The sequence below is a fragment of the Equus quagga genome, chromosome 1 (genome assembly GCF_021613505.1).
Source record: "Equus quagga isolate Etosha38 chromosome 1, UCLA_HA_Equagga_1.0, whole genome shotgun sequence".
NCBI classification, from domain to species: Eukaryota; Metazoa; Chordata; class Mammalia; order Perissodactyla; family Equidae; genus Equus; species Equus quagga.
In genome coordinates, this window is record NC_060267.1 from 22,763,127 (window position 1) to 22,788,320 (window position 25,194).

The following is a 25,194-nucleotide window of genomic DNA, read 5'->3' on the forward strand; positions in this document are numbered from 1 at the left end:
GGATAAGTGATAGCCTCACAGAGTTGCTCCAACAGATATGAAGGGAAAGATGTAGAATGAGCTCAGTTCTCTGACTGCAGACCCAGCACCACAAGTCCCCACTGGAGCTAATGGGAGGCCTGCTAACAGAGTGGGGATAAATAACCAGAGGACTGAGCCCTGTGGGATTAATTAGGGAATTCTAGCAGACATCGTAGTTTTCAAAACTATGGTTAATGATGCACTGTCTCTGGTATGTTATGGTAGAGTTTCTTAAATAAAAAAAGTCCAAGCTTACTGTATTACTGTATTAATCAGAGTTCTCCAGAAAAATCAGAATAGGATATATACATAGAGAGAGAGAGACAGACAGGCAGAGAGACAGAGAGAGCGAGAGACATTATAAAGAATTGGCTCATGTAATTCTGGAGGCTGAGAAGTCCCAAGATCTGCAGTCAGTAAGGTAGAGACTGGGAGAGCTGATGGTGTAGTTTCAGTCCAGGTCTAAAGACCTGAGAACCAGAAGAGCTGAGGGTGTAAGTTCCAGTTCCAGGGCAGAAGACCAATGCCACAGCTCATCCAGTTAGGCAGGCAACTTTTTGTTCTAGTCACGTGTTCGATTGATTGAATGAGCCCCACGCACGTTAGGGATGGCCATCTGCTTTACTCAGTCTACCAATTCAAATGTTAATCTCATTCAGAAGCACCCTCACAGACACACCCAGAATAATGTTTTGACCAAATGTCTGGTTACCCCATGCCCTAGTCAAGTTGACACATAGAATTAACCATCATGGTTACAAATTAACAAAAAATAAATAAATAAAAAAGAGAGAGAGGAGGAAAAGCAATTCTGATGCTTCTAAATATGAACTGCCCTTTTAATGGCATCATCTATCCATCCGACCAAATGAAAAATACGCTATGTAAAACAGCTTTCAGGATTAATATGACATATGGAAACATTAAAGTGTTTTTAAGGCACTGAGGAACATCTATTTAACATGTGTACAAAACTGAGGAAACAATATTTTGTTTTGGTTTGTTTTCATGAGAATCATTCCTTCTCTAATTGAGAAGTTTATTGATGCAAAAGTTCTGAAAATCTCTATCAAGTGGCACAGCTAAATTTGAACTTGCATTTACACTTCTTCTGGGTTAATTCATCATTTACTCTCTGTGATACTTAAGCTTTTTCTAACTCAAAAACAATTTCTATTCATTTGTAAACTTGAACACCATTAAGATATTCAAATCAGAAGAAAAGGGCATTTTTTTTCTTTGAAGCCAGGGTATCTTCTGATATTATAACCACAGGCCCTCCAGGACCAGTTCAACAGACCTTGTCTCTTGTCAATAGAATGATTAAGAATTGTCTTTGAGAAAATTTGCAAAGTCACATAGTCAGAGCATGCGCAGAAGAAGAAATCTTAACCTGAAATGACTGTGGAACCAACAATCCTCCTCCCCATGCAACAAAAGGACCAGGACATGACTGGAACTTGAAAGTCAGACTCTTCTCAGAAGCGAGGGGTCCGTCATTCAAGAAGATCTGGTGTTAGAATTCCTTCCCCACCTCATCATAAATGTTTGGAACCTTACCATAAATGCTTGAAGCCCACCAATCAAAACCTGCCCCGCCAGGGCGTCCACATGCCAGCTTGTTCTCCCTAACCTCTTAAATTTTGCCCCAAATCTTGAACTGGGGAGACAGATCTGAAGGCATACTCCCCTTGTCTCCCTGCAGATTAATCTCACAGAATAAAACTGCTCTCTTTACCCAAAAACTGATTCCATAATTAATTGGCTTGTTTATGCATATCGGGTAGGAGAACCCCATTTTGTGTGGTAACAATATGAAGGGAGGATTTTTAAATTAAAAAAATCTACTAAAGATTAAACTACTCTGAATTTCTTCTTAAGCATAGTTTTTCATGCAAAGGAGGTTGAAGAAACAATCAGTGTTACCCACATACTATTCTTTTGAAACCACACACCATAGTTGTATGACTTCCGTGGTCAGCTGATTTTTTTACCCCCCAAAGAATACACTTCTCTAGAAAATACTCATATTTGAGTCTGTTGGAGTTCATGATCACTTTGGATGCTCCATAGGAAAGAAATCATAAATTCAGTCATCAATTAATTATATATCTGTATATTAAGTAGGGTTAACAACAAGTACATTCTTCTCTCTGAGGTGGATGTATAGGCTCTTTTTGGGATTTTGATTTATAATTGGCTTCAATCATTAGACTTCATATAGAGAGTCCTTGTTCAGCATTTATTTATTCACAGTATTTATTGAGTGCATATTATGTGCCAGGTATCAAATGGGGCTGGTGATGTAGCCGTGAGCAAAACCGACTAAGCTCCTGCTCTCACAGGACTGACTTTCTAGTGGGGGTAACATGTAAAGTCTATACTGTCTTTCATGTGCGCATGGAAACTAGAATTGTGATTGACGGTTTCGCGCTTTGTTAAAATGAGTAGTCTTGTCTTTATACTCTTTTGACAGTTGTTTTTTAAGATCTTAGTACTCAACATGCTGATGCAAGGAGCAGCAATATAAGCCATCACGTGGGAGCTGGTTAGAGATTCAGAATCTCATACTTGATCTCAGACCTACTGACTCAGAATCTGCGTGTTAAGATCTCCAGGTGATTCCTATGCGTGTGAAATCTTGAAGAACACTAGTTGAAAGCACAGTTTATTAATTTATCATCTTAATGATTTGGTAGCTGGCCAGAGTTTTTCAGCCACATGTTCAACTGGAGAGGAATTTTAGTGTTCACTGAATAAAGTGTTCAGTTTGTTTTCATCGGTGTACAGTTTGGTTTCCTCAACATTATTTCTTAGAGTGTGGCTCAAGCTGCATCAAAATTACCTGAGGAGCTTGTTAAAAATTCAGATTCCTGGAGGCAGTCTTAATTCTGCTTAAGTAGGTCAGAGTTGGATCTCAAAAATCTGCATTTTTACCAGCTTCACAGGTGATTCTCATACACATTAAAGTTTGAAAAGGATTGTTCTAGGCTAAATCTATATTGATGTCCTTCTAAGGATGACTTTTCAAAAATTATTATTTTTGAGTCTTTAGGTAATATGCTCTTGCCTAGAGAGATGAGTTGTTAAGCTTGTGTGGTCATATATTCCCATGTTTCAGAATGGTTTTAGTTTAAACCAGAGTTTCTCAACCTTCACGCTATTGACATTTTTGACTGAATAGTTCTTTGTTGTGAGCGACTGTCTCATGTCTTGTACGATGTTTAGTAGCATCCCTGGCCTTGGCCTCTACCCACTAGATGCCACCAGCACACTGTTGTTCACCCCCCGTAACCGAACCAGGTTCATTTTTGCTGGCCGGGCAGTGCAGAAAGCCAAACACCAAGACGAGATTGCAGCAGAGAGAGAGTTAACTCACAACGCAGCCACGTAAGGAAGCAAGGGCATGAGCCTCTAATTCACTTCCCCAAAAATAGGGACTCAGGGATATTTATGGGATACAGGGTAAGGTGGTCTGAAATGTGGAGAGAGGTGTTTGGAGGGGAGGGGAGGAGAAGTCATTGATGATCTGCGCAAGCATAGTCAGACTTCATGCCTCTTCATAGGACCCATGTTCAGAAAATGGTGGCATTAGCATGATCTGAGAGTGGAGTTTTTAGCTTCTTGATATCAAAAGGTCGCCTATTGGACATCTCTTGGGCCCAGCTGATGAGTTGGTGGTCTCAACCGGCCTGAAGTGGACAAGGAGTTCTAATTCCTGAAAAACAGCTCACACCCCCATTACCATGGTGACCCAGCCTCCAGGGAGATGTTATAGGAGCCTAGTGGGAGTCAGATAGCATATTGCCTAAGCAGCACAGTTAACAATGGGTGGGTTAAACAGCTCAAAGCCATAATCAGTAATTGCAAAAAGGAAAAAAAACTTTTAGTACCTAGATACTTAATCATCAATGGCTGTTTGCTGTTTCACCCCCACTCCCAGTCATGATAACCAAAAATGTCTCCAGACATTGCCAAATTTCCCCTGGAGGGAAAAATCACTAACGTCTAAACTAAGTAAAGATAAGAACATGGCTGTATGTGAGCGTGACCCTGTGTCTGTTTGTATTATTTGATTCTCTTGGGGGCATTTGGTTTTATGCCAGGGGCGAAGAGAGGTTTATGTACAAGCTTGTAAGGACTGCCTGGCCCTTTGGGCTGGTTTTAACACTGAATGGTGGGAGAGACATAATGTGATGATGGTGAAGGGGATAAAGTCATATTTAGGACATCATAAACGCTGCTATAGGGCCTAGCTCCCAAAGAACAAAACAAAGTTAGTTAGAAGAACATTTTTTTTTTCCAATTTTGAGTAGTTCTGAACATCCTATGAAGACTGAAGAAGTGCTGTGTGGTGTCTCAAGAGTTTTGTAGCTTTGGGGATGGAAGCTTCTTTTAAAGGGGCGATACTAGGGACACAGGGATAGGTACCAGTTTTGGAAGAGACTCAGAGAACATGGAAAAGGCCCAGATGATGCCCAGGGGCATGGCAGTGGGCAGTGATAGTAAGTATGTGTTGATTTATTCCTGAACCCATAGAAACACTCACAGTGCATTCAGAAGTAACTGGGAAGACATTGAAGGCAGGCCTCATTCATCAATAGCCAAGGAAATTTGTATCCGTAACCTGTAACATTATTGAATTTCTGGTGTGATTTTGAGTTTTGTTTGGTCCACTATTCTCGCCAGATTGTTTACTTCTGCATTTCTTTGTAGCATAATGGAAACATTTACTGCCTGCCAGTGTTAAACAAGTATTGTCACCCTTATCACTTGTGTCAATACTGAAAAGTAAATCAGAACAAATACTTATTTTGTATTCACTTCTTGTGCATCAAGAGTCATTCTGGTACCTGGATGGATACTTTGCAGCTTTATATGTGTAGCCACCTGTAATTATTTTTTAAAGAGATATGTCAGAAGAATTTTTGGGATTTAATAAACAAATGAATGCAAAATGTTTATATGAATCAAATCAAAATCTTTCCCTTTTTGACGGATGGGGGCAGTTCTAATGTCATGGAAAGAACATTGCATAATAAGACGTGGATTTATTCTTACCTCTGCTGTTTACTAACTATGGGAACTTGTGCACATCACTTCCTATCTTTGAGCTGCAGAAGAATTTGTCTATTAAACAGAAGAATTTGTCTTATGAGATTGTTGGGGGAGTGGAGTTTAAATGAGAGTAAGTATGTGAAAATACCTTCCAGAAAAATTTATTTTGGAACTAAAATATTACACATTTAGTTTATTGGAAACTCAAGGCAACAATACTCATCGAGTCCATATGATGATATTGCCTTATATTTTAAGCCGGTTATAACGAGATCTTTAGCTACTTCAGTAACTACGTTAGCATGGATTACTTCCAGAACCAAACCATTTTACGCCAAATTCCTTTCTGTTCTGAATTATATTCTACGCAGTTCTTGGATATAGAGTATGTATAATTTTGTCCTCCTTTTGCAAATTGTATGATAAGACTTTCAATGTAACCATCGGAATTCATGTTATTTCTTCTGTAAGTGAATAGCAGGTTAAAATACTTGATAATTACATGTGCATGTACTTGTTTATTAATTTTAGGGAGAAAATGTCTGCTTAGAATTAAGCAATTTGTTGTAAATCAATGGCAGGTGTCTCACGTGAAGCAGCAGTTTACCACTTTTTCATTAGATAAATGAAAATTATTAAACCAAAAAAAGGCCCCCTCCCTGGAAAGGAATTTATTTGAAGTAACATGTGAGGCGTCACATGATGAACAACTTTTAAAAATGAAATTGATGGAAAAAGTCTTTTTGCAACTCCAGTAAGTTTAAGGTCAGGTATAACTTAAAGATTAACTTGGAAATATCGGCTCTGTCTTGCCTTCTAAGAAATCAAAGTCATATGTCCCAGTTGTATTTGTTAAATGTGTTGAAGTCAATTAACAAATGCTTGCTTGAAATGAAACACAGCTGTTAGCATTCCTTTTACAATTCTCTTTCTCTCTTTATGTATTTACTAGCTTTCAAAAAGGAGAGTCAACTCCAATATAAAATAAGATTATCATGTGCATCAAGGACATCTGAAAAAGGTCTTCGAGATAGGAGATGGAAGTTTGAGCACGGTTAACGGCAAGCAAACAGTATAGCTAGACATGCTTAAGGATTGCACAAATAAAACAAATCCAACTTTAATTTAATGGTCCTGAGATTATCTTTGGGATCTGTTGTGTAACCATATGATACTGTGAAGAGAAAAGAAGTGACGTGGTCAAAGCAACAGACATGGGAGTAAATCTTAGTTTCATTATTAACATGAGTAGAAACAGGAATAAGTTTGTAGGAGACAACAGTAGCTGGATTGCAGGAAGCAGTTAGGCACACAGTAAATGAATGTGACAGAGAAGGATGAGAGATTTGAGTTATGTGATGGAGGAGGACTTGGTTTGTTTGGGCAAATGCCTATTTCAGAGCAAAAAGAGCCTCATGTGTTTGGACACAAGAGAAAGTTAGGAAAGTTTTGCTGCCTTAATGAGCATGAAGCATTGGTTAAGAGCCAAGGACATATGGTTCTCAATTACGTCTCTTATTCATTGGTATGATATAAAAATAGATCGCTGGGATTTTAATAATGCATATGAATATTTTCATCTTTATTCTTTATTCCATTTTTAATTTCCTCCAAGTAATTTTTCTTTAATATGAAGAAGGTGCTTCCAAACAGATTTTTATAGATTATTCATATCCTTAAATAAGAATGGGATGGTGAAGAAATGGGACTGAAATTGTAGAACGTATATGTTTGTTTATACTGAATTGTTGTGAGGTCATACTTCCTAATCAACGTTAAACATTGATTAAGATTGTCAAATTTAGCAATGCAATTTAGTGAGTGATTTATGTATAAATAGGCAATTGGAAATTGGAGTGGCTCCGTATCTTTCCTGAAAGCATTGATGTAATGTTTAGATTAATCTAGTAACTCTGAATGGGCAGCAATTTGGATATTGTAGTGACTGAAACCTTTGTTTTCTGGCAAAATAAACATATATTTGTTAAATTAGTTTTTAATATTTAAAAATACTGATCTGCCTTCTTGGAAAGAATGCTATTCAACTCGATGAATTTTCAAATCCAATTTGACAAGGCAGTCATTCAAATGAGCCTGTCTGTTCCTTAGTTTCAAGCAAGTTGGATTCAACCAAAACTGCTACTAACTAGCCATGAATAAGCACAGACGAAAAGTGCGGAAGTAGAGACAGATGGAATCCCCATGGCCAGAGAGGTTAGGGAGACACTGTGGAGGTTTTGGGACTTGATCTGGGTCTTGAAGAGTGAATCCAATTTAGATTGGCAGAGAGGAGTAAGCAAAGAGAAAGAGCGAGATATGTTTTGGAGTTTTTCTGCAACAGGAGGCTTATATCCAGGAGCGTTAGTAGATTAAGCTGCAAAGATAGGGACCAGATTGTGGAGGAACAGTAGGTTATTTAGAGTGGTTCTAGTCTAGATTTGCCAACCACCAGCGTACAGCAAACATTTGGGAAACTTCTCAACTTCACACAGGTTCCTTGGCTGTGTACAGGGGCTAACTCTATCTGTTCTCCCTAGGTCACGGGGTTATTGTGAGAATTAACATATAATGCACATGACCATGCACTGTTAGAATCAAAGTGTTACAAAAGTGTCAAGTGATAAATCTGTACAGCTGTGTGTGTATGGTTAACAACCCGAGTGAGCTGGGCGCTATGCTCTGCTTGGTAATCGTACCATGCATCCCAGCTCGGTTTCCTCTTATTTCCTACAATGATTATTTCAAACCCTCACCATTCCCTGCAAACCTTTGACTCTACCCATTCTCTGATTCTCAGCAGATAGCTTCTTTATCAACAAAAAAGAAACATACAGTAACTTCCTCATCCTCCTGCTCCATTACATAACCCTACATGCTTCACACCCACCCTTCCATCCTTCCCGCTAGTCTCAGTGAAATGGATACCCCTCCTCCTAGGAGTAATGGGTCCATCTGAGTACTGAATCTCATCTCTTCCTGTCTTCAGAGGAAGCTTGCTCCCTCCGTTATCCCTTCAAATTCAGTTTTCAGCTTCTTTCTCTTTGCTCCTTCCCATCAGCATTTAACTATGCTCATTTGTCTCTTAACCCCACATCCCCTTCTAGCTTTTGTGTTATTGCCTCTCTTCCCCTTTATAGCCAGATTTCTTAAAGGCATGATCTGTTCTCACTATCTCCGTTTCTTCATGTCAGGTGCTTTCCTTAAACCACTCCAAACTAGATTTTTCATCCCATTTCTCCTCCAAACTGTTCTCACCAAGGTCACTGATAACTTCTATATTGTTAAATCAGACACCTTTCAGTCTGTGTCTTGCTTGACCTCTAGGCAGCAATTAATTCTATTGATTGCTCCCTCCTTCAAACACTTATTTACCTTGTCTTCATGATGCTACACTGTATTGATCAGGGATCAGAGTTGCAAACAATAGAATTACTCTGGCAGTTTAAGCAGAAAAGGAATATATTGAAGGATGTTAGGATGTTAGGCGGCTCACAAGATATTTGGGAGGACAGGTTTAGATGATGTTTAGCCAAGACAACACCCATCATGCCTACGTACAAATGTCACTGCCTCTGCCTCTTGGTGTCAACACTACAACTCACCCAAATATTGCACAATTCTCACTGATGACACCCAGGCCTGGACTCCAGAAGCTATGCCACTGCTATCACCCCAAAGTGCTGAATGCCTTCTCCACTATTCCTCTAGAAGATTTCACAACCTTGCTTAGTTATGAAGTTCTCTTCTGAATTGAAGCTTTGCATATGTGCCCCTAATTGGCAATGGTGGGTTAAAGTCCTATATACTAGCTGCCAAGTACGCTGAAAATTTGAGTTGTGACTTCCGTCTTGGGGAGACGGGGATTTCCCCAAATACAAAAGGTGTGATGAAAAGGTGATAGCTGACTACTATTTCGTCAGTCATTTGCTTCCAACACTCTTCTAGATGTGCTGCTACCCCTCTGAATAATCATTATCAGTCTCTTTTCTTTACTTGCCCCTTAAATGTTGAAGTCCTCCAGGACTCCATCTTAATTTTTTCCTCCTCATGGTGCACCCACTCCCTGGGTGCTGTTGTCAGTCACCATGGCTTTGTTTACCTTCTGTGTGCTTAGGACTCCCAACTCTTGACCTCCAGCCCCATCCTCTCTCCAGAGCTCTAGGCTCACATATCTGACTGCCTCTTGGACATTTCTACTTGGATATGTCACGAGTACCTCAAATTCGACATGTCTAAAACCATACTTCTCTGTAACCCAAATGCATTTCTCCAGTTCCCCACAGTACAAATCCACCCAGTTGTTCAGTTAAGAAAGAAGGATGTTGTTCTTGAGAGCTTCCCTCCCTCATCTGCAGGCATGCCTCGGTTCCAGAGTGCAATCAATTTTAAATCCAATATATATATTTTTGAATCTGCCACACTTCCTCCATATTCAACCAGAATATAGTGTCACAGACAAAGGAACCCAAATTGCTAAGTGAGCTTCCTCCTAGCTTCCAGTTTTGCTCTTTCCTAATCCATCCTCTACCTTGCAGTTAAAAAGATCTTGCTTAGCAGCTCATGTCATCTCATTTCCCAGCTTAACTCCCTTCAGAGGAGAAGCCCATACACACTCCCCTATGCATGGCTTATATGGACATAGAGCATCTCTGGAAGGTTGCACAGAAATTGGTAACACAGATTGTCTCAGGGATTAGGACTGGGAAAACTGAATGGCTGAGGGTCAGACTTACTTTGATTGTGTACGCCATTGTATTTTTAAAATTTTATACCGTATGTATATATTACATTGATCATAGGATCATGTCAAACTCTTTCACGTGGTTTGCAAGACCTCCACACACATTAGCCACTGCTTACTTCATTAGCCACATTGAATGTTTTGCCATTCTTTGAATATATCAAATTCTCTTACTTTCCAGCATTTGCACACAGTTTCCTTGTTTGAAATGCTCCCCTCTTTTCCATCTCACCTGGCTAACTCTACTCCTTTAGGCCTATGCTTAGAAGTCATATGTCCTGGAAGCTTTCCCTTGCCTGCAAGACTAGGTTTGGAGCCCTCACTTTATTTTCCAGATGGCATTATCCTTATCAAACTCCCACTGCACTTTTTTATTATTACTTGTCTCTCTTGTCAGAAAGACCATAAGCTCTGCAAGGACGGATACTACATCTGTCTTATTCAAGGCTATGCCATTGGTGTCAAAGTTAGTACTTGGACATAGTAAGAATTCAATAAATATTACTCACGTAGATAAACTACTCTTGCTTTTGTTTCCTGTGCCCTTAATATTCCAAATTATCTCCTCTTACCCCGTAGGCATTATTTTATGATCCACTCCTAACCCTGTCTCACATTTTTCCACTGCATATCTCCATGCATGTATATTTTAAATTCAGGAACCTCAAAGCTAGGAATAATATATATTCTATTAAGAATAGCAAGAAAACTGATATAATGCTAGAGCTTGCACTCTTGAAGAATGTACTTTACAATTTACAATGAATGAATTTTAAAAAATGAATGAAGGAAATTTATGGCTATTATTTTGAGATGTCAGAAAAATCATGTTTCAGTAGCATGTGATAGATATAGTATTTAACACATAAAAATTAATATTTGGTAAACAAACTCATTAATGCCACTGACTTTAAAACATGATTGCTGGCAATTCCTTTCAATGTTAGCTTATTTGTAAATGGCATTTTAATTTATTCTTTACTGATTTTTCATTGAGCAGCCTAGTTAAACTTGCAAATTTTTTATTTTTCAAAATACTATCTTCCCAAATGTTACTCTCAAATCTCTTTCTACAATTAACATTTCTCAGAACTTAGCCTTTTTCCCGGTTTATGAATTAAGGTATTGATCTCTTTGCCAATTTTGCCAAGGCAGTTTTTCATAGCTGGTGGGCCAAGATTTAGCAATAATCCATACCGATGTGTATTATTCTTCAATATGCGGAGTCCTTGCTTTTGAGCTGCATGACTTCAAGATTTTATTGGCTGAGCAAGAAGGCATTAGTGTTCATTAACATGCTAATATAATCCATTTACAGGGCAAAATTGAGTTAAACGCTATAGCCTTACAAATGCACCATGCTTTTTAAAAAACAGCATCAGTGACATACAAGCATCAGATGGGGATAATGGGGTGTGTACAGAAGCACATAGGAGTGAGGGCATCATGCCTGAGTGCCCACTGCCTCCAAAGTTAGTCTGGGGACCAGTGTATAGGCCAAAAGGAACATTTATTTGGGATGTGGGGTCTGGAAACAGTGTTCTCATTGATTGCCACTCATTAAGCATGTAAACTTGTGCTAGGGGGCATCTTCCAAAAACACAGATCTAATTCAATTAATCCTCTCCTAAAACCTTTCTCATTTCATATAGGATGAAGTCTACAGTTTTTGATGTGGCTCACAAAAGTTTCACGGTCTGATCTCTGCCACCTCTTTAATTGTCTCTGGCATTTCTGTGCCTCCATTTCTTCAGTTGTAAATGACTGGGGTTAGGTTAGATGATTTCTAAAGTTCTTCTCAGGCCTAAAAATCTATGATTCTGAATAATTACGAAGTTGGCCTCCGTTTTCAGATAGGATAAAAGGGAATTTATAAATTTATAAATTCTTGTTTCTAAAATAGATCAGCTTGAACTATTTGGGGCAAGAGAAGTTGTTCAAGTATAGGAAACAGTTTACTTCTGATTTTCAAGCTTGCTGGAGTATGATTGTGTATCCTACAAAATCCTAGAGAATCAGATTCTCCACCGTGACCGTATAGATCATGTTCTCTTTGTTAGAATTGTAAAGTTTGAGGGCTGGTCATAGCTTGAAGAACTCTAGCCTTTGTTTTTATAGATAATGAAATTAAAGTCCAGAGAGATGAAATGACTGTCAGGTTTATAATAGAGCCAAGACTGGAATCCAGGCTTCTTTATTCCCACCCCAGTGTTCTTCCACTATACGCGACTATTTCACCATGATGGCTTGTGTTCAGCATTCGTACAGAAATAGTCCATTTCATGTCTAAGTAAATGCCTGGGCAGTGTACTGGGAGGACAAAGGATTCACTCTGCCATGTTGAGCTCCAGGTCAGACCAATGTGAATGAGGATTCTTATCCTTTCTCCTTCCAGATGAAAGGCCGTGAAAGGATTCATTGATTCATTCAGCAGAGATTTAGTGAGGGCCAGTCATTGTTCTAGAAGAAGGTCTCTACCCTCCTGAATCTTATATTCCAAAAGAAGTAGACAACAGACATGTTAACAAATAACTTCATAGGATACTTTCAGATGCTGATAAGTAATATAGAGAAACTGTGGCTGGGGAGGTTACTTTAGATTTAGTAACCACCTAAGACTCAGACTTGTATTAATTCGTGCACATTCTCCTCACCTTGATTGCACCTCTCTTATCAACTCCACAATTGCACCATCTTACCAACTTTTGTGAGGTTATTTTTCTATGCTACTTCCCAACCCCCTCCTTCCACATGCTTTCATATAACAGCAAATAAGGTGCCTTCCTCATATTTGTTGGACATTTAAGTGCATTCACCTTATGTCTCCTGTCTCATAACTGTATTTCCATTTTTTTCCTGTGCAAACTCCAGTCAAATGGAATATTCATTGTTCCTTAATGTTTCCTGGTTTGGCTGCCTGTGCCACCTACCTTGGACTGGAATCTTTGTAGGATTCCTGCTCATCTTTGAACATCTCTGATTGCAGGAAACTCTGTTCTGTGGTAGCCCCCTCCAACTCTGTGCCAGTCTGTGACTTTCAGCCTACTTCTTCACAATCCACCTCAAGCCCTGCCACGCATTATATTTTCCTGGGTCGCCTCTGCCCCTAGTCGTTAACCTTTCTCTGCATACCAGTCCTTGTAGTGTGCCCTTGCTTTCCTTCCTTCCTTCCTTTTCTCTCTCTCTCTCTTTCTTCACTCTCTATATAAGCCCTCATGTTGTTATCATGTAACTTATGTCCTGGCTTCTTAATTTCATTATTAACTCCTCAAGTTGGGGAAGGGAAGAGTTATAAAATTATTAATATCACCAAATATAAATTCCCAAATGTGTTCGCATTAATAGGTACTCCGAACAATCACTGTGTTTAAAAAAGTTGATTGCTCTCTATTTAATGCACATTGTATATGTTTCTGTTTTATAGTATGCATTGCTTCATAACATTATCATTTAAGTGTTGTTTCTCCAGCTAGAATTTGTCTTTGTGGCCTAATGCAGCATAATGGCCATAGTGTGTGTCCATTGTATAGTTGTTGAATAAAGGAATGAAGATTTTCTAAAAAAACAACTGGATATTTCAGACCCTGTAATTTGCTAATGTATGTTGTGAATTTTAAGGAGGGGAATAGGGGAAGTATAGTAATAGAGTGGTCCTGAAGCTTGTTTGATCATGCATTACTCTGTTTTCAAGGAACCATGAACCTCTCTTGGAGATATTTCTCACTAAATTGCAGGCTTAAAACATAGAAGGCACTTAACTGGATGATGATGATGATGATATTACTATTTTGTGGATTATAAGTCCTTTTAAGGCAGCGTCTGTGCTTACCTCTCTTTATACTAAATTTTGGAAGGGATGTTAAACAAAGCCACATGGTCCAGCAATGTGCCCTTTGCCTGAATCCCTACAGCACATCCAGCTCATGTTTGAATAATTCCATTTGGCAGGAAGCTACCTTCTGGGCCAACTTTGTGCAGTCCTCTCTGCTTAGTCGAAAGTGATAGTGAGGCATACTCTGTCCCCGATCCTGTTCATCTGTGTTCTACCCCTTAGGGTCATCAATATGACTGCAAATCCAGTAAAGTGACTTGGACACAGAAAACATTCAATAAATGTGTAGAGAAGTGAACTAAATTGTGAGGATTTGACTCATTACATTTTTGAATTGAGATTTGGAACTAAAATATACCCTGGACTAAGTTTTGAACGTGATTTTCCACCAGATTACTTTTTAGTCATGCCATTTTTGTGCCTCTGAGTACCTACACGTGTAAATGGAAATGGCGTTTGTGTAGCTTTGCAGTTTCAGGAGGTAACTGCAGCTCTTTTGGGAGTTCCTCTTCTGAAGGTGGGACGCGGAAAATTAAAAACAGCAATTGACAGTTGCAGTGTTGAGATATTTTTTGGTATTTTACCTCTTTTTCCTTCACAATACTGCTCCAGGAAGCAGGCCTGACACTTTATATCTCTTGGCCATGAATCCGGTATTTCTCTGTGATCCAAATCATACAAGTTCTTTAAAAGGCTTCACATTAAGTTCCTCATTTTTGCTTTACGACCCTTTGTTGAGTTTTCTCTGACTACATACTAGCTCAAAAGTAAAACATCTAGAGGAACATTGGACAGTCAATGTCCCACAACAGTCTAGCAATCAACAAAGTGAGAGACAGTATTAGAAAGCCAACTTACCTTTGCACAAACTATCCCTATTTATTTCATAAACCAAATTATTCAATAACTTTTGGCTGTAAATAGGGTCACATTAACAGAAATAACCTGAATTTGCTGGCTCTTTGCCCCACCTCCTCCTGCAGGACTTTAGTGTGCTCAAATTTCCCGTTCCTTAAGTGTTCTTGGGAGGGATCTGGAGCTCCTCATATGTACTTATAGTGTGACTTGCCAGTCTGGTAGCTACTCTTGCTGGGGCCAGCTTCCTTCTCCAGGATGCTCTTGGAGAGAGGGACAGTGCCTTCAGTAACTGATGCTTGCTCTAGCTGAGACCCGCCCCTGCTCTAGGCACTGAAGCTTCTTCCTTGACTCTACCAGAAACTATGGTCTCTCATTGGGAACTACTCTTGTTTTGAGGAGGGGCCACAGTGTACTCAGAATAATTCTTCCCTCTGATAACTAAGATGTCCTCACTGAGTTATGCTTGTTATTTTTGGCTCTTTCATCCCCGAAGGTAAATGCTTCATGCCTTTGTGCATATGGACTTCTTGCTGACCATCCCTCCAGCTCATAAGCTTAAGCCCAGGGGACTCTTGCTATGGCTTTCCCAGTAACTTTCACTTCTTTTGCAGCATCCTCTCAGAGGGGCTGGGTTAAAGTCCATTGATCCAGCTGAGCACATTAATAATCCCATATGATTCCTATAATGATCTTAAGACCTTGGAAGCAAATGAGTTTTCATATTCCCCTGGGTGCTTGTCATTTGAATTTTAGACTATAATTGAATGTGATACTTTCCTTGCATTGCTGTGCAAACATTTAGAAGTAGAAGTAGGTATCATGAGAAGACTGTTATACTAGAATCCAGAAAATCTGAGAGCCATTCTAAGATCTTCCTTTAACTAGCCCTGAAGCATTTATTCATTCATTCTGTGGTATTTATTGACCCCATAATGTCCTAGACACCCTACAAGGTATTTGGATACAAAAATGAATTATATATTCAGTAATTGTTAACCTTGATTATGCATTAGACCAGGGCTCATCAAACTATGGGCAAATCTGATTCACCATCTGTTTTTGTAAATAAAGTTTTATTGGAACATTGTCAGGCTCATTCATTTACGTATTGTCTGTAGTTCTTTTCATGCTGCACTAGCAGACTTAAGTAGTTATGACAGAGGTCTTATGACCCCCAAAGCCTAATATATTAGCTATCTGGCTCTTTACTAAAAATTTTTGCTGACCCTTGCATTAGACTCATCATGGTAAAGATTAAAAAAAAAAAAAAAATCATTGCCTGTGTTCCACCACAGATAATTAAATTAGAATTTGGAGTAGGGGTTTGGGAGTTGGCTCAAGAACTAGTTTTTGTTTGTTATCTTTTTTTGAGGAAGATTAGCCCTGAGCTAACATCTCCCGCCAATCCTCCTCTCTTTGCTGAGGAAGACTCGCCCTGAGCTAACATCCATGCTCATCTTCCTCTACTTTATATGTGGGATGCCTGCCACAGCATGGCTTGCCAAGCAGTGCAGAGGTCCATACCAGGGATCCGAACTGGTGAACCCTGGGCCGCCGAAGTGGAACATGAGGACTTAACCACTGTGCTACAAGGCCGGCCAAAGAACTAGGTTTTTTCTTTTTTTTCCCCAAAGCATCCCAGATCAATATAATGTTCAGCCAGCGTTGAAACAGTAATAGATGATCCCTAACCTTGAGGAGTATATATGGCTTATTGGGGGGAAAGAAGCTTGCAAATATTAATAAAGGTACAATTGGTGAATCTGTAATGGAAACATTTACAAAGTCCCAAGGGAGCACTGCATAGGGAGCATTTTACCTCACTGGGGACGTTTTCACAGAGAGACATTTAAGCAGATTCTTGAAGGATGAATCCACTGGTGGGCAAGAGCCACTGGGGGTGGTGATAGGGAGAAAAGGAGTAGAGGGAACAGCATCTGTAAAGGCATGTAGGTATGAAAGAGCATGGCCCGTTCTAGGAATGATGAGAAGCTCACTGTGGCCAGAACACTGAGAGAGGAGAAAGGTATGAAGTCATAGGATATAAGGCTGGCAAAGTAAGTGCCAAACTGGAAGGGCTTTATATGCTAAGAGGTTTGGAATTTATTGTGTTGACTTTTATTTAGAACCTGAATGAGAAATTGAGTCTCTTTAGGCCTCAGTTTTTCCATCTGTAAAATAAGTAGTTAGCTCAGATGACTGCCAGGAGCCCTCTATCTCTAAAACATAGCTTCCTGAGATTGTGTTAGTTACTTCTTTCGACACTATCAGGACTGGGAATATAGTTGAGGTTACATGAATAGCATGACTCCTGTGGCAGGGGGTCACCTAGCTCCTATAATTGATCCATTTCTCTTAATAGTACTAATGAGGGAAATGCTACTTTGTGGATTCATCACAAAGATTTGAGAAAGCAGACTTCTGGAAAAGAAATACTTTGCCTGGTCAATGCATTAAGGCCTTTAATAAAGAGTATTACATAATGATAAAATAGCTGTAAAATACTTTATGTTCCATGCAGACAGGTAAAATACTTTATGTTCCATATAAAATGGGGACAGTTTTATTATCAAAATACACATTCTTCCCTATTAGTTTTTGTGCCTGTTCTGGCTTAGCATCTGCAAGTCTTTACACTCAAACTTTGTGTGAATTACTATGGGAGTTCCTCAATATGATATCTTATTTTACTGTTTTACAATTTCTCATTTATGTCAGGTCTCCACATTATAATTTCATCTCTGTTCAGATGCTTACCGGGGTAGCTATATCTCTTCTTGTATCTCTAATAAACTACATGTGATTGATTTCATATCTTTAAGCAAAGTTAGTCGAGTTCTGGTATGTATTGAATGCTTTATTGACCTCCTGCAGGGTCTCCCCAAGATGCAGAATAGTCGGTGCATCAAAAAATAATATATGGTAGGCTCAGTAATTGAAGCTTCTAAGACTCAAAGGCAACTCAATCTGTACATTTTGATTCATTTTATCAAACAGGTAGGTGAATGCACTGAAAATTTCCAAATATATTTAAAATGATGCAAGACATCTTTGAAACTCCAGCAGGAGCTGTTGGAAAACACTCTTATGGTTTCTGTCATTTGAACATCAAACGTTCTTATTAGAGATGTTTTGAATCCTTTTTTAAAAATGCTTTTCAATTAGTAATTATTGCCCTCTCCTACCAAAGAATATTACAGAAAATTCTAGAATATTGACCACTGTTGACCTCTTTGCCCTACTTGTTCTTCACAGACATTGATGAGTGTGCTGAAGGGCGCCATTACTGCCGTGAGAATACGATGTGTGTCAACACCCCTGGTTCTTTCATGTGCATCTGCAAAACTGGATACATCAGAATTGATGACTATTCGTGTACAGGTAAACGGTGGCTGTTTATGAAATAAAATCTTTCTATGCCTTAAATTGACTTTTAAAAGGTTCTTTTAACTCTAATTTTTGAAATAAGTATGCCATAAATACTCCCTTCCAACAAAACAAGTCATAAGCTAAAGCAGTTGGTTTTTGATTTGGTAGTTAATTCTGAATCTGTTCTAAGGAAAAAAATACCTGTTTGCTCTGGATAAGGTTTATACTCCCTGTTAGGAAGGTAAAGAAACGCGAAAGAACCAAATCAATCTTGCTTATCCCATCTGAAAATTCATCATAGGCATTCTAATTTACAGAAGAATCTAAGAGCAATACACATTACTTTATAGTCAAGAACTTTGATCAATAAAAGAAGCCATTTTTGCTTTCATAACCCTGTGGCTCTGGCATAGAAATTATGTACACTGCAGAGTAATTACCTTCCATAGTTGGTAGAATTGCAGTTTTATCCTTTCAGTTTCAGATAATTTGAGTTATAATTTCCTCATGATCATAAAATTTTGAAGAGGGAAGAATTCGTAAAGATAATCTAGTCCAGGGGCTGGCCCCGTGGCTGAGTGGTTAAGTTCACGCACTCCGCTTCAGTGGCCCAGGGTTTGCCAGTTCGGATCTTGGGCACGGACATGGCACCACTCATCAGGACATGTTGAGGCGGCATCCCCCATGCCACAACTAGAAGGACTCACAACTAAAATATACAACTATGTACTGGGGGGGATTTGGGGAGAAAAGGCAAAAAAAAAAAAAAAAAGATTGGCAACAGTTGTTAGCTCAGGTGCCAATCTTTAAAAAAAAAAAAGATAATCTAGTCCAATTTCCTAACTTTCACAAATCGGGAAACCGAGGCTCAGGGAGATTAATCACCTTGCTCATGGTTATATGGTTAGTGAGAGGCAAACAGAGGCCAGAAGATAAGCCTCTTTATTTTTAGCTCTTATATTATTCACCATTATTTTAATTTGAAACCATACAAAAATAAATAGGGGAAAAGATTCATATTTATGTAGAAATACGTTATTCAATTTATAATGTTCAGTAATTAAAATGCCTTTCTTATAGATTATTTCAATTCATTACCTTCAACTCCAAGAGAAATTTTTCCCCTACGGATCTTATAATAAGAATCCTAAATCAGAAGTCAGCAGAAGAAATACAAATCACATTTTCTGGGTCTCTGACTCTGTTGTCCAGTTACACTAATGATTCACTTGTGCCATTTGCACCAATGATTCAGCAGTTTGTACTCTTCTAAACTCATTAATATAATTTTCCTTCCAGTGAGAGTGTTATTTTTTTCCTATTACTGCTTTGTAATCTCTCTCCTTCTCACATCCTTTCTTGTTTTCATAGAGGAAAGCGTGATATACCTAAAAGGAAAGAAAAAGAGAGGAAGGGCGGGAGGGGCGGAGGGGAAGATGGAAGGAAGGAAAGGGAGTGAGCGAGAGAGGGAGGGAGGGTGGAAGGAAGGAAAGAAAAAAAAGACAAAGAGAAGGGAAGGGAATGAAAGGGAAGGAGTCAGTTCACAACAGCCAAGATGTTAGAAGCCCATTCTTCAGTATCTCTGATTGCAAAAATAACAATTTTTATGCAAAACAAAGTTTTTTGATTGCTTATCTGGACTAATGGCTTTCTTGGTTCACTCACATAAGCATTAATTAAATTGGACAAATCTTTTTGAGTCTTAGTGGATATCTCTTCTTGGAACTGGTCTTGTGTATTGGACAAAGAATAAAATATCTCTAGAAAGAAAGATGAAACCAAGAATTTTGGAATTACCAAAGAACAAAGATGTTCTGAGTAAAGAGGCATTCATTTCAGATCCTCCTGATATGTCTCTCTGCTCTAATTATTACAACTAAAAAGAGGAGTTCTGATTTTTTTGGTGTCTATTGATAAGCTTGTAATCTTCCCACTGGTGTGCAAATATTTGGAGAGGGGATAGGAGAATGGAAAGGGTAGACAGGTAGAATGGGGGAAATGGTCTTGCCCAGCTTAGGAAGTAAATGGATCCTTTAGGGCAGTGGATGTCAAATGGGGGCAATTTGCCTTCCCACCTGCCAGAGGCTATTTGAAAATATCTGGAGACATTTTTGGTTATCACAACTGTGGGAGGGAGGGTGTTGCTACTGGCATCTGGTGGGTAGGCGCCAGGGATGCTGTTCAACATCCTATAATATTATTATTAGGTTAACTATCCTCTTGAGGCAATGTCTTAGTTTTCTGGGACCCTTTCCACTGGGAGCTTTTCTCTGATTCCTTTCCAACTGAGTCATTAATCTTTATCCTGCCCAGGACTTCTAGTACAAGACAGCCTCCCTTCTAACAAAGAATTCCATGACTCAAAATGTCAATAAAGCCAAGGTTGAGAAATTCTGCCCGAGGATCACCCAATCAAAATTGTAAGATGTACACTTTCTTTTTATCTTTCCCTTTTCCTCTTCAAGTTTCTTTTAGGCCCCATATAGTGATGGCTTCTGTTACTTCATATGGTATCCAGTGTCCTTTTATTGGCTTTTGTCAACAAAAGGGACCTCTTCTCAGTAGGGCCCACTTTCCCCCAAGCTCTTCCCTCTCCTTTCTTTTATGAAAAATCTGTTCTTAGCTTAACCTAGGAGAATGAGTCTCCAATGGTGAGATTGCAGGCCTCAGCAGAGGGGGCAGAGGGGATTTCTTAGGGCCTCTCAATTGACACTATCCTGATGCTTTCTCAGTATGCTTTCTACTGACCCTAACTGCTGCTGTTATTCCAGGACCTTCTGATGCTGGCTTTGGTCCATGTCACACATCACAGCAGGTCCATAAATTGTCTAAGCACAGGAAATTCTATTAGGTACTTGATTTTTGTTGTTAAACAAAGAGCCTCCCTTGGTGTTCCCCAAGGAGGAACTGAAAGTACTTTTCACTTCTGAAAGTACTTCACTTTTTATAGCATTGAATACCCCTAGTGCTTACATTTTATGGTCTTATAATATTGTAGTCACTTTTTTTCTAACATGGTCATCCTGTTTGTCAGGCTTGTTTAGTTTGGTGATTATGGACAAAGAGCAGTGAATTTTATGATGATACTAAGTTCTCTTCACTTTTCTTTATTGCTGTTGGTTTCCTAGCATTTAAGAGTCTTGGATGCTTTTGTCATACACCAAAGGTTAGAGAGAAGGGTGTGCGACTGGACAACTGAAGCAAAGATTTTAAATCAGTTGTAACCCATGCATGCTTCCGCCCCAAATAGCTGCCTTGTGTGTGTTTCTTTAAAGTTCCCTATCTAGTAATGCTAGAAAAGGTAATTGGTCTAAAGTGTTTAAAGAGATGATATTTTGGAAAGGCAGCCATAACATTATTCTTTTTTATTCTGCATTCTTCCAAAAACAATTTAAGTTGAAGCTGGCAATTTATTGTATGGATGAACAAGAACTATTTTTTATCAGCTATTTAAAAATAGTTCTCAATGGATTTATTAAAATCTCAAGTACAGAACAAGACAGATAATTCAATGTGTGTGTGTGTGTGTATGTGTGTGTGTGTGTGTGTGTGCGCCGTCATAATTACTGGCAAATAGATAGTAAAGGAAGTAAGAATATGGTGGACAATGGCAGAGAGAATAGGGAGCCACAAAAACCCCAGGTCAGAGAGAACAACGATAACAAATAAGAAGTGAAAGCATGCATATCAGCTTTCACAAAAAAAATCCTAAATAAATGAGGTTATTTTTGTTGTCCACTGCTTTGGCACTATCTTTAGTAAAAAGCCTAGCACAGATGAAATCTTTAATAAATGTTAGCAACTACTGTTGTTGTTTCTATTATGATTGGACCAACTGTCCTCTTGAGGAAATGTCTTATTTCCTTGGGGCCCTGTCAGCTGGGCACTTTTCTCTGGTTCCTTTTCAACTGAGCTATTTTTTGTAAAACAGGTAGCTTTGCTGGAGCAGTGGATTCAGCATGCTATTGTTCATTCAACTGTACTTACTATGGCCCCTGAATAGCGGCGTTAAAAGAGAAAGGGACACTTGGCGTAACTGAATAGCACTTTCTCTGGAAGTTAGAAAAACGCCTCCTGTAGGAGGGTTTGTTATACCCCCTAGGATGGGGGAGGCCCCTCTTGTTCTGGAGATTGGGTGTTAGATTGGGGTACCGTGGGGTTAGATGCATGCATCTAGGGCCCGACTGTGCGTACTCATCTGTGTGGAGGATCTGATCTCTGAAGAGTTAGTGAGTCTGCTCAGTTCTCAAGCAGGGCCGATTTGATGAGCCTGGCTGCTTCTCTGTGGATTTCTTTTCTAAAGAATCACTATTAGCAATCAGACAATCCTACCATCCGGCCACTAGTTGCCATGACTATTGGGAGGGACTTTTGCATTTTTATGAACAACCACTTCAAATTTTCTTTTCCTGGAATGAGCATTGCAAAATATAATAAAATTGCGGTATATTTCATAAAACATGAAAATCAGACAACTTTACATTTTACAATTTAAAATATGGCCCCTAACATTAACAACGCCTCATTCATCTCCTGTAGTTCGCTATGTATTATTACACTGTGTAGTTCTTATTGAGTAATTTGAAAATATAAACATGGCCTCAAAAGCAAATTAAAAAACCAAGCCCCAGGACTCAATTAATCGTGAAAAGCTATTTTTAAACAAACATAATCAAGAAAGCATCTCTAGAAGAATGTGTACTGTGGTTACCAGGAGAGGGTTAATGTTTAGAAAACTTCAGGCCACGTTTGGAAAACTCGCAGAGAACAAGTGTGACGTGTCTGCACAGTTAGTGAGGAGGCCAAGGCTATGTGCTTATCTCTTTTCTGAAACACATATGTGCACGCATACAATTAGCAGTCGGCTCAAAATGGAACAGGCTCAAAGGCTCAGGGAACCGAATTGCCTTTTTAAAGATGAAAAGCTTAGAAAGGAGTCTGTGCTATCTGACTCTGTCAGTGAGTGGGGGAAGCATACCAGCTCCAGTGTAGCGGTTTCCAGGCTTGTCAGAGCCTTTATCCAGCATCTCAGTATAGCCGTCATATCCATGGATCACTTCCAGCCCGGCCATGGTTTGATCATCAGAGTGCCTAGTGGTGTGTGTCCACACGAGCCTGCCTCTGTGCAAGCTCACCTGAGCACTGAGATGCTGGGAGCCGCCTCATTAGCCACCCTTACCTTCTCTGACTTGGTTATTCAGTAAACCCTAATTCACCTTTGTTCCAAATGGATGTATTATTTGAGTTTTATTTTGGGATTTTTGTGAAAAGCATAGAGCAGAGAACTCATATAGAGGAATAAAAAGATTATACATGCCAGGAGTGTAATCATAGCAGTGTCTTAGCAACAGACACCTGTGGAGGACAGGATTATTGAAGTGGAAGCTCAACAGATGCCTTTCATTTCCTTCCTTGATTGTTGGCTCTGACACATTAGCTGGAATGAAAGTTTGACTGTCCTTGCGCCTCCTCGCCATTCGAGTGCTCCACAGAACGGAGTTCATCTTCATGTTCTGCTCCCAATCTAACATCACCGTGGGTGTGTAACCCCTTGGTAGCATCACTTTGTCTTGGAGCTCTCCTTTCATCCCAGCCCAGGGTGTCCTCGGTTTGGGCACTGAGGGTGAGTTTCTTCTCTCAGATCAGGGCCTTGTCCCTCCTGTGTGCTGCTGCTGGGGCAAGGCCAAGCCACACTGACTGCTCAGATAGTGCTTCCCTGTCTGTCTGTTGCCACCTATTTTAGTGATTTGTACTTTCTTCCCATATCACTTCTTTTTTTTTTTGAGGAAGATTAGCCCTGAGCTAACTACTGCCAATCCTCCTTTTTGAGGAAGATTAGCCCTGAGCTAACTACTGCCAATCCTCCTCTTTTTGCTGAGGAAGACTGGCCCTGAGCTAACATCCATGCCCATCTTCCTCTACTTTGTACATGGGACGCCTACCACAGCATGGCTTTTGCCAAGCGGTGCCATGCCCGCACCTGGGATCCGAAGCAGCGAACCCTGGGCTGCTGAGAAGTGGAACGTGCGAACTTAACCACTGCATCACCAGGCTGGCCCCATTCATATAACTTCTGATACCATGTAAGAGGCTTCCTTTTACTTAAAGTTCTTTTATCAAAGGCAATGACATTGTATTAGTTATCTCCTGCTGCATAGCAAATAAGCCCAAATTTAGCAGCTTAGAATAACACACATTTATTGTCTCACAGTGTATGTGGGTCAGGAGTCTGGGCATGGCATAGCTTGGTCCTCTGCTTCAGGGTCTCTCAATCAAGATGTCAGCCAGGGCTGGGGAAGGATTCGTTTCCAAGCTCACCTATATGATTGTTGTTGGATTCAAATCCTCACTGACTATTGTCTGTAGGTTGTCCTCAACTCCTTTGCCACGTGGGCCTTTCCAACATGGCAGCTTACTTCATCAAGGCCAGTAAGAGAGAACCTGCTAGCAGGACGAAAACGACCATCTTTTGTAACCTAAACACAGAAGTGACATCCTATTACCTCTACTGTAGTCACTTGGTTAGAAGCAAATCACTAGGTCCAGCCCATACCGAAGGGAGGGGATTACAGAAAGGCGTGAATATCAAGAGGTGGGGATCATGGGGGACCATCTTAAAGGCTGCCTGCCATAGACATTGAATATTATATGTAGTTGACTAACTCACTTCAGCTAAGTACTGATTAAGAGCACCAGATTGCAGAATAAGAGTAAAGAGAGCATAGTAAAAATGTGTTGTGTCAGGACCGTGTGTGAGTGATTGTGAAAAATTCATGAGTTGTCACACATTTCTTTCACTTATCTTTAAATCAGAACTTTGATATGGGACATGGTAGGGTTATTGTCTAATTTACTAGATGGAGATAGTGTAAATGAATCATTACGGTACATTGTGGTACATTCTGTAACAAAGAAATGTTCAGAGAGCTGTGGGGAACCCAGAACAGGCAGTGAGTAATCTGTCTTAAGCTTGGATGTGGGCACACATCACCAAGTGACATTCAAATTGAGGTTTTTAAGGATGAACAGACATTTCAGGAGAGAAAGAAGTGAGAGAAGACATTTCAAGAAGAAGGAAGAGTAGGTACAAAAGTATAGGTTGTTATATAATAGCAAGTTTAGTGTGAGTGGAATTGTAAGAGATAAAGTCAGAAAATTCTGTAGAAAAAATTCTAAGACACATTTTATGGTGTCTAAAACATTTCAGTCAGTGTGCACATTCTAATTGAGATGTGCACATTGAAGTGTTAATGCTTTATTTTGTTTTTGTTTTATGTTATTTTTCTTTTTGCTGAAAAGTTGTTTATTAAATTGA

At 39.5% G+C, this 25,194-nt stretch overlaps 1 protein-coding gene across 1 annotated transcript in view; it reads left to right on the forward strand.

Moving 5' to 3' along the window:
• NELL2 (neural EGFL like 2) overlaps positions 1–25,194 on the forward strand; it is a 303,898-nt gene that overhangs the window by 151,489 nt on the left and 127,215 nt on the right. Inside the window, exon 14 of the mRNA XM_046642268.1 lies at positions 17,766–17,891. Within this exon, the coding sequence (XP_046498224.1) occupies positions 17,766–17,891 (126 nt within the window). The remainder of the gene's footprint in view (positions 1–17,765; positions 17,892–25,194) is intronic.